This window comes from Falco biarmicus, chromosome 19 (assembly GCF_023638135.1).
Source record: "Falco biarmicus isolate bFalBia1 chromosome 19, bFalBia1.pri, whole genome shotgun sequence".
Lineage (NCBI taxonomy): Eukaryota > Metazoa > Chordata > Aves > Falconiformes > Falconidae > Falco > Falco biarmicus.
Genome location: NC_079306.1, coordinates 4987021 through 4999657, shown reverse-complemented (window position 1 = coordinate 4999657; position 12637 = coordinate 4987021). Strand labels below are relative to the sequence as shown.

Here is a 12637-nt window from a genome sequence, read left to right as displayed (position 1 = left end):
ATATTTTGGAGGTTTGAAAAGGTGGTTTTGGGGTGGGAAGAGGATTTTTGGGGGTGAAAGTTTTTTTTTTGTGGGAAAGGGCCTTTTTTTTTTGAGGGGGGGGAAGTGGTTTTTTTGGGGGGGCAAGGGCAGGTCAAGGCCGGGGCAGGGGTGCTCACATGCCCCTCGTGTGACAGAGTGCCCACCCCCCCCCCCCCCCCCCCCCCCAAGTTCCTGGTTCGGGCACATTCCACTGCCTGGGGGGGGGGGGGGGGGGCGGGCAAAGCAGCCGAGCCCCCAGCGGGGCTGGGCTGGGCCGCCCCCTCCCCCCCCAAATCAGAGCTGCCTGGGGTATCACAGGACTCCAGGAGGTGGCGATTTTTGGGGGGGGGGGGGGGGGGGGGACCGGGACCCCCACGGGGCTGGAAAATCTCTTGGTGGTGGAACCGGCCCCCACGTGTGAGTGGTCCCCCCCCCCGGCTCGGCTGAGCTGTGGGCAGGGGACAGCAGTGTGGGCAGGAGCGTGGGCAGCAGTGCGGGCAGGAAGTACAGGCAGCAGTGTGGGCAGGAGAGCAAGCAGCAGTGCAGGCAAGAGCACAGGCAGGGGTACGGGCAGCGGTGCAGGCAGGGTAGGGGCAGGAGCACAGGCAGGGCGTGGGCAGCAGCCCAGGGGCACAGGCAGGGGTGCGGGCAGCAGGGCAGGCAGGGGCACAGGCAGGGCATGGGCAGCGGTGCAGGCAGGGCATGGGCAGCGGTGCAGGCAGGGGCGCAGGCAGGGGTGCGGGCAGCAGGGCATAGGCAGGGGTGCAGGCAGGGGCACAGGCAGGGCATGGGCAGCGGTGCAGGCAGGGGCGCAGGCAGGGGTGCAGGCAGGGGCGCAGGCAGGGCATGGCAGCGGCGCAGGCAGGGGCGCAGGCAGGGCATGGGCAGCGGTGCAGGCAGGGGCGCAGGCAGGGCATGGGCAGGGGTGCAGGCAGGGCATGGGCAGCGGCGCAGGGCCAGCAGCGCAGTGCCCCCGATGCCGCGCTCCGTGCGGGACCTTTGGCCCAGTTGGGACCCTCGGCAGCGGCCGCAGCCAGCGCAGGCCCCGCGCCAGAGCCGGCCCGAGGCAGCTGGTGGCGGGGGTGGGGTGGGGGAGGGCAGCGACCGTTGCTGGGCTTGGGGGGCACCGGGGGGTCCCCACTCCAGGGGCTCGGCCATGACCCTGACCTCCCCGCTGGGACCGTCCCTCCCGCTCCCCCTGGGGCTGGGGGGTCCCAGCGCTGCAGCTGGCAGCAGCCCCCCCCAGCACCACCCCCCTGCCCTGGCCGCATCCAGCCCTGGCTGCAGGGTCCCCAGGCCCCCCGGGGGGGACGGGACACAGACCCACGGGGGGGTGGCTTCGTGCCAGGACAGACACACGGGTGACCCAGGTACGGGGTGGGGCAGAGAGCACCCCCTGCCCCCCAATCCAGGGATGCTGGGGGCGGGGGCAGCAGCTTCAATCCTTTTTTTTTTTTTTTTTTTTTTTAATTTTTCCAGAAAAGACATTTTTGCAGCTGCCGCCTCCTCAGCTCTATGGATTAGCCCCCGCCCCCCCCCAGCCTGGGACGGAGGGGAAAACTGGGGGGGGGGCGGGCAGCAGGGGTCAGGATGAGGCCCCCCGTGGTGCTGGGTATAGGCGGACACTCCCGAGCAAAGTCCGAGTCGGGGCGGGGCGGGGGGTTTATTGCCCTAATTTATTTAATTGAGGCTGTAAAGTGGGGGGGTGGGGGGGGGTACTGTCTCCTCCCAGCCACTTCTACTGGGGAAAACACATACAGGGGGTGTGTGGGGGGGGTGGGTGTGTGTCTCCAGGGGGCTGCCCCCCTCCCCCCGACTGGTGGAGCTCATTTTCGGGGGGTGGGGGGGCTATAAAATTGGGGCTGGGGGCTCCTTGACCCTGTGGCTGTGGGGCAGGTAGAAACCTGTGCTGGGGGGGGCTATAAAATTGGGGCTGGGGGCTTCTTCCTCCCGCTGTGGCGGCTGTAGGGCAGGTGAAGCCTGTTCTGGAGCGGGGGGGGGGGGGGGGGGGGGGGGGGGGGGGGGGCCTTCTCCTGCTGCAGCCGAGGGCTGAGTGTTTACAGCTCCCGGCCCTGGCCCCCCGCCAGCCCCCCAGGCGCAGCCCCCCCCCCCCCCCAGCCCACTGTGCCCATACTTGGCCTGGAGCGGGGCTGACCCCTCACCCGCTTGGCGGGGGGCCCGGGGCACCGGGACGGGACGGGCCTGGCGCGGGGCCCGGCTGGGGAAACTGAGGCACAAGGCGCCGGGGGACCCCCGGGCTGGGGCTTGTTTTGGGGCCACCACTGGGCCCGTTTGGGGCTCGTGTGGGGCCACCACTGGGCCCGTTTGGGGCCACCACTGGGCCCGTTTGGGGCTCGTGTGGGGCCACCACTGGGCCCGTTTGGGGCTCGTGTGGGGCCACCACTGGGCTCGTTTGGGGCCACCACTGGGCCTGTTTGGGGCTCGTTTGGGGCCACCACTGGGCCCGTTTGGGGCTCGTGTGGGGCCACCACTGGGCCTGTTTGGGGCTCGTGTGGGGCCACCACTGGGCTCATTTGGGGCCCACCACTGGGCCCATTTGGGGCTCGTTTGGGGCCACCACTGGGCTCCTCTTGTTTTGGGGCCACCACTGGGCTCGTTTGGGGCTCATGTGGGGCCACCACTGGGCCCGTTTGGGGCTTGTTTTGGGGCCACCACTAGGCCTGTTTGGGGCTCGTGTGGGGCCACCACTGGGCCCGTTTGGGGCTTGTTTTGGGGCCACCACTGGGCTCATCTGGGGCTCACGTGGGGCCACCAGTGTCCCCCCCGGCTCGCTGTGGCGTACAGCCACAGCCCCCAGTGTCCCAGCGATAAGGCCGCGACGTGCGGGGCGGGTGCCACGCCATGCCGGCGGCGGCAGCGAGATAAGGGCCGGCCGTGGCGCCCAGCCCCCGCAGCAGGACAGGGAAACTGAGGCACGGCGCGGGGGGCAGGGTGCTGAGCCCTCCGCCAAGGTCACGGTTGTTTTCCTCGAGGCAGCCGCAGCCCCCGGCCCTCCGCCATCAACTTTCACCCACATTCCCAAAAAAAAACCAGGCCCGGGGAGGAGGATGTCACCGCAGCAGCTGGCAGGGAATTCCCGTCACCCCGCTGCCACGTGCCATGCCTCAGTTTCCCCTGCTGGCCACCAGTGCCCCTTTTGCCAGGAAAACTGGGAAAATCCACCCCACCCCCCCCCCGGGAACATGAGCTATAGCCAGAGCAAGATGCTCACCACAGCAGCAGGTAATTAGCAGGTGGCTGGTTAATGAGCACCAGAGCGCACAGGCCAGGCCCCGTTCAGCGGCTGCGCCAGCATCTCGCACGTCTCTTTATTGAAGCAGAGGCAGAAAGCAGTGGCAGTACAAAATACATTTATTTATTTATTCTCCCCTCATCCCACCCCAAAAAAATAGAAAACAGTAGAAAAGGAGCCGCTCCCCCCCTCTCCATCCCGCTCTGGTGCCACCAGCGTTTCCCACCCTGAGCCACCTTTCCCCCACGGGGTCGGCCGGCCCAGCATCGCCTGGATGTGACCGCAGGAGGTGGCCGCAGGACGCGGTGGCCACGGGGAGGTGAAAGCTGCGGCGCAGCCACCCCAGAACAGGTTTAGTCACCATCTTTGCACGCCTGGGTGGCGCGTTCGCCAAACCAATGGCGGACGGGACGGGAGGGCGCGGTGGCCGGTTCCGACCCAGCGTTTCAGGGTTTGGTTCTGGTTTTCAGTCGCTCTCCCGCCCGTTTCCATGTGAGCACCGTGCGAAGTTCAAGGTTTGGTGGCAGTTTTTTCTCTTGGAAGACTTTGGCTGTCAGCAAGGTCCGAAGGCACCGCGGGCGCCGCAGCGGGGCGTCTCGGCACAGCCAGCACACGAGGGCACACAGACTCATACACTCATCACCTCCTCACGCTCGCCAGGAGCCGCTGGCCCTTCCAGCGGCCGCTCTGCGGGCAGCGGGGCACCGAGTGATGTCCGTGCCACCGCCAGGCGTGCGCCTCAGCGCATGGAGTCCACAAAAAAAGCCGGAAAGTTACTTTTTCTTGACTCTGCGCTCACTGCACGTTGTTGTTGGCGATGCAGGGGTCCACCTGGGCGAGGAAGCAAAAAACCCGTTTGAGATGCTGCGAGATTGAATCCCACGCTACCCCCCAGCAGGCCTGGCGCAGGCGAGACCCCTCCGGCTCGCCCCCCTGCTGCCCCCCACCGCTGCTCACCTCCGTGTAGGTGGGCGGTGGCATGAACTTGAACTCCGGGGCGTACATGAATATGGGGCTGTCGAAGCTGTCGGGGTCATCCAGGAGAGGCGTGGTGGGGCTCTCCAGGCGGTGGTCTTCAGGAACAATGTCCAGGTAGCACGGGGGTGCTGCAAGGGATGGAGGGATTGGTGAGCTCTGGGTTCCACCCCAACACCCCGCTGCAGCCCCCCAAACTTTGGTGGGGTCACCAAGGACCCCCTTCACAGTTACCACAGCTCCACTCACCTTCTGGAGCATCGGGGAGGTTCAAATCCACCCAGCTCATCTCGGAGCTGGTCTGACTGGCCATGCTGGAGCTGCGGCTGCTGATGCCCGAGCGGCTGCCGATGACGAGGGGCAGCTCCAAGATGATTTTCTTGGACCCAGGGACACTGACGTAGATCTGCAAGGGCAAGAACCAAGAGTTTTGAGGAACGTTGGGACCCAGGGGTGGACAAAGTTAACCCGCCTGACTGAGCGAGGAGGGGGAAATAGCGAGTCCAGCCGCTCACCTGCAGGAAATACTCCACACGCAGAATGTTGCAGCCCAAGATGGACGGTTTGAGCTTCTTGACGCGGATGGTTTTGCCCCGCCAGGACTCGGACATGCCCGAGACTATGTGGTTGCCTCGGACGCAGGAGAGCTTCTGGGTGAAGACCTTGGTCTGCCCATTGGCCAGGTAGGTGTGCTTGGCGACGATGGCTGCTTTGGGCACCACGATGCGTGAGCAAGTGTTCTCGAAGTCAGCATTGATGCAGATCTCATCACCTGGGGAGGGAACGGCGTTTGGCATTGAGCAAGGCCAGAGCACTTCCCCCGTTTTTGCCATTTTACACCCCCGATGCTTGGGTACCGCTCACCTCCCCTTCTCTGAGAGGGGAGGACAGGCTCTTACCTTCACAAAACCCTTTCCTGTCGATCTGAGCGCTGACCGACACGCGTCCGTCAGGAATGAACATGCAGGACACCTTCTTCTCCTTCTTGGCAGCAACCGGGGGACTGTTGACAAACAGGATTGTCACCCAGGTGATACCAGCCTGCTGTTCCCAGCCCGCTCCTCCTTCCTTCCTCTTGTTTTGCAACGAACTATAACTTCCCCATCAGGTTCCAGGGCCTTGCAGCCAAGCGAAAGCAGAACAAGCGTCTCTCTTTCTCTCAGTGTAGGACTTCTTAAGAACTAAGTATTTAATCCATGCTCAGCAATAAAGCCCATTAGAGGCGTCTTAATGCCAGAGGTCAGACTGACCCTACCCAAGGGCTTTTTCTCCCTCCCAACACCTGTCTACGGCCAAACTTCTCTGAGCGAAGAGCAGCACGTACCAACAGTTCTGGAGTGTTCACATCAACGGGATCCATAACCTCAAAGCGCTTCTTTATCTCCTGAGCAGGGATAGATGGGCGCTCCAAGAAGGCTTTCACCCAATAATCCACGCAGCCGTACTTTCCCTTGAAGGTGGTACCCAGAGGCCTGTGGGGAAGAAACACTCATTAAGACATCTGAAGCAGCAAGAGTTTTTCCACAACAATCCCAATGTATCTTTTTATGAAGCAGCATTCATCTCATACTTACCCTTGGGGAAGCTCAAATCCGAATTTGTACTCGTACTTGTTACCGGGTCTCAGGATTACAGAGCCGTCCTCATCTGGGAAAAGAGAAGTGGAAGGAAAGCGTCAGCTGAAGCTCTGGGGGTTTGTTCTTAAGCATTATCCCCAGTTTGCTTACACAGGCGCGATGAAGTCAAGCGCTGCACAGGCTTGAGCCGCATGAGCTGCTGGGTAAGAGCCGCCCACATCTACCCCCCTAAAACAGCCCGAAAGCCTGCTGTCCTCTCGAAGCAGGGAAGTAAGGCTCACTGAATCTCACTTCTTTCAACATCCGACTGAAGCCAGAACACAGTGTCCTGATGTGCTTCACTCCCTGCCACACCCCACTTCCACTCCGTGGGAGCAACAAGTCCCCACTTCTTCTGCCCGGCAATCTCTCCATCTCCAAAGACTTCACGTCACCTTGGTTATCTACCAGGGCACTCTGCCAAGTCCTCATCTCTCGCCTTCCCTGGAGCCAGCCTAACAGAGAGGCTGCTGAAGTCAATTCTCCATGCCCAGGAGAAGAAACTCCTTGTCCTGGGCCACCACCCGCCCCGTGTGGGCTACCGGCACCTCCGGCTGCCTCGACACTCAGCGAAGCCAAGTCCTCTTCTCGCTCCCTGCGGGCATTGCTGCCGTTCCACCAGCCACACCAACACCCAACGGCAGGCAGCTCGCCCAGCTTTGCTTTTAGCCCTCACCTTGCAAACTTTGAACTTGACTTCACCGAGCCCTGCCACCCTCCACGGGTTTCAATGCGTTTGGTTACTTCTCCCCAGACTCATCATCCCCCACGGAACACCGCGACTCCTCGCTGCACAACTTGCCCAGCCAACATGTATCCCGAAGGGATGCAACCAGGAGACTGACTCCGGCCTCCCAAGAGCAAAGGAAAAGCTGCTCCTCAGCAGGCACCTTTCCAAGCCCTTTTATCCACCCCACACCCCCACCTTTTGCTCCCCGGTTCTCCCAGCCCCAGAGCCTCACCAGTGGGCTGCTCCTCCAGGCTGAGGACATCCTCGAAGCGCAGGTACTCCACCTCCTGCTTGCACTGCTGGGGGCCCTTGGCCCAGTTGACTTTGGCCACCCCACAGGCCAGCACCTTGACAGCATTGACTCGAGTGACCTCAGCCACCTCCACCAACACATGCCCGGCCACTTTCTCCCCACTGCAGTAGACCTTCTCAGGCTCGCTGAAAGCCAGGTGGAAACTCTTCACCTTCTTGAACATCACCATGGCTGAGACGAGTGGGGAGAAATGCTCTCGAGAAACAAGCAGAAGAGCAGCACAGGGCAACAACCGCGGGTTTCTGTTTTTTTTTTTTCCCCCGCAAAGTAAAAAAAAACTCTTCTAAACCAGGCGAATTTCACTCAAAATTGGCAGTTTAAGCCTTTGTTGGCTAAAGCTGAAGGAGCTACGGGGGTGGGGGCGAACGCCACAGCCACGCCGTAACGACCGCTGCCCTCAGCTCTGTAAGCGCGGCCCCTTCCGCCCGCCGCCTTTTATAGCCGCGCCCGCGCGCTCCCCCCCCGCCCTGCGCCTGTTGATGCCAGCAGCTCCACGCCGAGGGCGCGTGGCCAGGCGTGCTGCTCGCGTGATCAGCGCCACCATTGGCCACCGCCACCTTGTTTACAGCCCCGCCGACCAATCAGCGCGCCCGGTGGGGAGCGTGGACAGCGTGTGAAGGAGAGGCGAGCGTGTTCTAGGAAAAAGAGGGGGGCGGGGGGGGCGGTGAGTGGGTCGGAGTGACAGCGCAGCAGGCCAATGGGAAGTGAGGACGGCGGCGCCGGTGGCCAATGGCGAGCAGGGAACGGCTTGGGACGTTCTTGGCCATGAGGGAGGGGGAGAGTGCCCCCAGGGTGGGTGACTGGGACCTACTGGGCTGGGACTTGGTGTGCTGGGTGAACTGGGAGCGGCTCGACAGGGCCTTTGGTGCCCCCGTCGCCCCGTTGGGGCCTGTCTGCCCCCTTCCTCACCGTCGTCGTCCCCCCCCCCCGCCCCCAGCCTCCGGCCCAGGGCAGCCTGGGGGCATTTCCTCAGCGCCCCTGGCCTCCCCTCTGCCGTGCCTGAGGTGCTGCCTCAGCCCCTTTCTGGGCTGCCCCCCTTCCCCCCACGTTATCTGAGGTAAATAAGGACGAATTTGAGGTAAGGGACCGAGGACTGACCCTGGCGGGTCTCCCCCCTTCCTTCTGGGGTGTGTATTGGGGGGTATTTCCCCCACTTCTGCCCCTTCCCATGACACCCTGATGAGGGGCCTGCACCCGCTTCCCACCCACGACCGTGTTCTGGGCCTTTCCCATGCGTCTGTCCCAGAAATATCCCTCCCAACGCACCATCATAGGCCTAAAAGGGAAGCGTGACACCCCCTCCCGCTCCCCCATGCTTCGGGATCCTTCCAGAGGATGTCTTGAGGGGGGAGGGGACAGAAAGTGGCTTTCGAAAAAAATCTGAGGCCAAGTGTTTGTTTTTAAGATTGCAGTGTCTGGATGTTTCTTGCTATCGGCTGTAGAAAATGGTTGGTATTTTTTCATCAACAAGTCTCACCTTGATCTGACCGGTGGCAAACAACCACAACCTCTAACCTGTGGCTGGGGCAGGCCCCTCATCCCTCTTTTATTAGCTGGGATTTGGGGAGTGGAGACAGTTGTGTTGTTGCCCGTAGGAGACTTTTGACTCAAAGAAACCCTCGGATTTTCCTTCCTAGATAATTTTTGCTGAGCAGACATTCCTCCCTGACAGGCGGGGGCTGTTCTGCCCATGGTTTTAAAACCCGTTAATGCTTTTACAGCTCAGGAAAACACGGGGAGTGGAGGAAACAGGAGAACAATATTTTTGGAGCCACCCAACAAAGCAGGAATGGAAAACGAGGGCTCCTGTGACCTCCCCACCCCAAAGGAGGAAAGGTGATGCAGTTCAGTTAGCAGTTGTCTCCATTGTCCTTCAGAGCTTGTTTGTCCGTGTGTTTGTGGTGTGCACCGTGTTTTTCTTTCTCTGCCATCCTCTCCTTCCCCTGGAGTTAATTCACACCTGTTAGTATAAACTGATAAGCCAGTTGGTTAAACTGTTTTCCTGCCAAACTGCAGGACAGATTTCCTTGCTGCGAGAGAATTATTTCACACTCGGGTACATAATGGAGGAACTGCGCCTTTTTCCGGCCGCCTCTGGTCCCAGCAAGCTCGCCCCATTGTTTCCAGCTGCGTGCTAAGAAAAAGGTACTGGAATAATGAAGAATTGTGGGTTTGTTCTAATTTGGCAAAACGAGGAGAGGTCTCATTCCGGCCTTGCCAGCTTTGGGATATTTGATCCCAAAGACGCCAGCCCAGCTTGGATCTGTGCCCATCATTCCCTTAGGAGCCATGTTTACGTTCTCCCTCTCCGGTTGCCTTTGGTGCCGGTCTTTCCAAGGAAGACGTATCCAGCTCATGGCTGCTCCTTCTCGCACAGTAAAACACATTCCAGCAATGTCAAAGGATGATCAAGTTCTAAGGGAAAGAGCTCACCAAAGATATGGGCCAAGGCACGTTCCACAGCCCGAATCCTCTCCAAATTTCTCTTTATCTGTCAATCAGCTTTTGCCCTTTGCTCTCCTGACCCCTATCTGGCTGGCAATGCCTCCCCAGTCCTTCTGCAGAAGAAGGAACAGCTGTAACGTCCTTAGAGCTGAGACTTGGTTCACAAGGTTTCCCACGCAAGCAGTACCCTGGATTAAGCAAGGGTTTCAGAAATGCTTAGGAATTTCAGCTTGTAGAAATGAAAGCTTCAAAATGTCACGTCTCCTTCAAGAAACAAGGGCATCAGAAGAGAAGCCACTCGGATTTCTGGCCAGAGACCATCTCTTGGGGGCTTCCTTGCTCCCACTACATTGTTTTAAGGCGTTCACCCCCCTCTCAGCTTATTTCCCATGGGAATTGTGGTGTGTGGAGGATCTCCCCAACCCTTAATTGAGAGTAAGGCCAGTGCTGAGGGTGGATGGGGAGAGTGGCCAGAGCCTTGTCTTCTCCTGGCATGCCTGGCGGGGGGCGAGGTGCAGCAAGGAGAGCAGCGTGACTAACGCTCTATGCTGGAGATGACCTGGGTCAAGGGCTGCAGGGTTGGGCTGAGCAAGAAACCAGGCCCTGAGGTGACTCACTGAGAGCTGGGGCTGCTGTGGATCATAGACAAGGAACTGGGTAAGGCAGAAACTGGGCAGTACAGCAGTTTTTGGCACTGCACACCGTGCCGGCCATAGAAACTGCCCTTGTTCACACTATCCATCTTAATCCCGCTTGTAATAAAAGCCTGATGCTGATAGAAGCAGCTTTTTTTTTTTTTTTTCTCCTGGTCTAGGTTATCGGGAGTCGCTACCCAGCGTTGCCTGGAGAAGCCACACTCCTCTCGTGGCAAGCTGTCCTTTGCCCCGTCTGTCAGACAAGCGGCTGGCACCCCTGAATTGCTGGGAGAGCTGGTGGGTGCCTGCCAGAGACTTCTGGAGCATCTCTGTGCTGTTTTCTCTCTTTTTTTTTTTTACCATATATGGTTGTTTCTAGCAAATTCGAGGCGGGGAGGGGGGGGAAGAGAGGGACGTGAAGGGATCCACAGTGGCCCGAGTGAAGGGACAGACTGTGCCTGGAGTGCGGTCGAGAGCGGGAGCCGGGGCGGAAAAGGCATTTCCTTTGGCAAGGTTGTTTGTGTACAGGGAACATAACAAATAAATCCCACGATGATTAGATTGGGCCAGTGTCACTGCAGCTGGAAAACGAGGGACCGCGGGATTTGGGTGGCTCCTGGAAAGCCACCGCTTCTCCCACGCTTGGCTTCTCGCTGTTGATGTTTGGCTGTGGCCACGGCAGTGACTGAAGAGCAAAAGGGCTTCCTGAGATTTCTAGCTGGGTTTGAAAGCAGGCAGTGAGGCAAGGGGAGTGTCCCCGCTTCAGTTTCTGAATAGAAGCAGGAGTTTTGGTGAGGATGTCAAGTTTTTTTGTGGTGCCTGGCTTGAGGCAGGGGTGACAGCACCGCTGGGTGGCCAGAATGCAGAGGTGAACGGGGCTGGTGTTTGGCAGCTCTTCAGGGATCTGCCCAAAATGGGTTGGAGAGCTCTCAGGGCAGATCCCCATTAGGGGTTTCCAAAACCAGCTTTTTTTGTCCACAGCACTGGCTTGTGGCACTGCTGCCAGTGCTTTGTAGCGCTGTGCAGGCTGCGTACTGTTTTGAAATGTTTTGTGGCACACGTATCATGGATCGGGAACCCCTTTTCCCCTTCCCCATCCCTGCTGAACAGGGACAGATCATCTCAGGGCTCAGGTGTGAGGACTTTTCCCCCAGAGCCCCCAAGTTCCCAGCTCCTGCCAAGGAGTGCAATGTAGAAGCTCTCCCGACAGATGGTTCTTTGCCGCGGTGGGATTTCTTCACCACTGTTTTTCTGGCCAGATTGTGTGTTTGCAACAGAGAAAGGGGAAAGCCAGAGCTGAGTGTCAACAGCCTGTGACAAGAGACCAAACTTGGTCATCCATAAACAAAGAGGAATTTGAATTCATTTTTTGGGAAGTCCCGTGTCTTATCATCTGGTCTGGGCAGGAAGACTCTGTTGCATAAGCCTGTTTCTCCTCAGCTTTCACCCCTGCTTCATCCATTTGTCCCTTGAAGGGCCCCAGCGGGTTCTGCAGATGCTGGAGAGGGCAAAGAAATAAGGAACTTTTCTTACTTTTCAGCAGCCAAAGCTACTTTGAGGCTGGTGGCCTGTGTGTGCGCGCCGGGGAGCAAGGGGTATCCTCACCGGAGATGGTCACCCCGAACATCAAGATCCCTAATTTCGAAAACCAAGTTGGGTGGCTAAAATCATGGGGGGACAATCCCTTCCTAGACCTCCTTCACCCTCACTGGTCTCAAAGGCAGCAAGGCCAGGTGGTGAAACCCCTAGGGGAGCATTTCATGGTGGCTGGGGTGAGGCTGGCCATCCCCTGGGCTGTGGAACTGCTGCCGCCTCCACAAACCTTCTCATATTTTGGGCTGTGTGGACATCTAGAGGCCTTGCCAGGAATGGCTCAGGAGTGATTTCCTTCATCCCCCCCTGCGGGCCCGCCGCTTGGATTACTCAGGCGACGGACTAATGATACGGGTGTATTCGGCCTGCCCAGTCTAGGTACAGTTTAAGAGGAGGCAGGTGAAGCTGCCTTTAAATTGGTCTACTGGGAGTCAATTTCCTGTACTTTGAGCGTGCTGCTTGTCTGTTTGTGACATGAGAATGAGCAGTCGTTTTATTTTGTGTATTTATAAGAAGGAACTGCTGGAAGAGGCTGAAATCCGCATCTTTGCGAGGACAAGGGGAGGCTGGACCTCCAGAGATGTGGTTTCTGTGCATCCACTGCCCCAATGCCACTGGCACCTTTTTTTTTTTTTTTTTTTTTTTTTTTTTTTTTTACTTTTTTTGTGTGAGTTGAGGTTATTTTTCATGCAAACGAGGGGGAACATGAGGAAGCTTGCAGTGCTAGCTTTACAGCTGGACTCGGATGATTTTAAGGGTCTTTTCCAACTTCAATGATTCTATGATTCTGTGAAGCATTCCACAGTGAGACGTGCCCATTTCAGCCACGTCCTGTCCGTGTTCCTGTTCCCTGCTGGTGATGTTGCTCGAGGCGTCGGCCGTTAGGGACACGAGGAAGCCAAATCTAACCCTGAACTTTGTGGAGGAAGTTCTTGCCTTGGCCTTAATGTCTCGCTAACGAAACGGGCCAGAATTTGGCAGGAAACATGCAGAGGAAAGCTGCGCGCTCAGGTGGCTTTTAAACCAGTGCTGCCATTTCGAAGCTGTGCTTTTGAT

The 12637-nt window shown here is 58.9% G+C and overlaps 2 protein-coding genes and 1 long non-coding RNA gene across 3 annotated transcripts in view; 2 read left to right on the top strand and 1 right to left on the bottom strand.

Annotated features, from left to right (window-relative positions):
* POLR3GL (RNA polymerase III subunit GL) overlaps positions 1 to 3770 on the top strand; it is a 5881-nt gene extending 2111 nt beyond the window's left edge. The window contains exon 5 of the mRNA XM_056322618.1: positions 3745 to 3770. Within this exon, the coding sequence (XP_056178593.1) occupies positions 3745 to 3770 (26 nt within the window). The remainder of the gene's footprint in view (positions 1 to 3744) is intronic.
* On the bottom strand, positions 3376 to 7326 carry TXNIP (thioredoxin interacting protein). Its single transcript, XM_056322416.1, has 8 exons — positions 6828 to 7326; positions 5824 to 5896; positions 5578 to 5721; positions 5149 to 5252; positions 4765 to 5021; positions 4499 to 4655; positions 4232 to 4380; positions 3376 to 4105 (listed from the first exon to the last, which is right to left on the bottom strand). Exons 1-8 carry the CDS (start codon positions 7075 to 7077, stop codon positions 4070 to 4072), a joined length of 1170 nt encoding a protein of 389 aa, XP_056178391.1. The 5' UTR covers positions 7078 to 7326; the 3' UTR covers positions 3376 to 4069.
* Positions 7327 to 7829: 503 nt separating this feature from the next.
* The window catches only part of LOC130141484 (uncharacterized), a 29057-nt gene continuing 24249 nt past the window's right edge, over positions 7830 to 12637 (top strand). The window contains exon 1 of the long non-coding RNA XR_008819072.1: positions 7830 to 7986. This is a non-coding gene — a long non-coding RNA (uncharacterized LOC130141484). The remainder of the gene's footprint in view (positions 7987 to 12637) is intronic.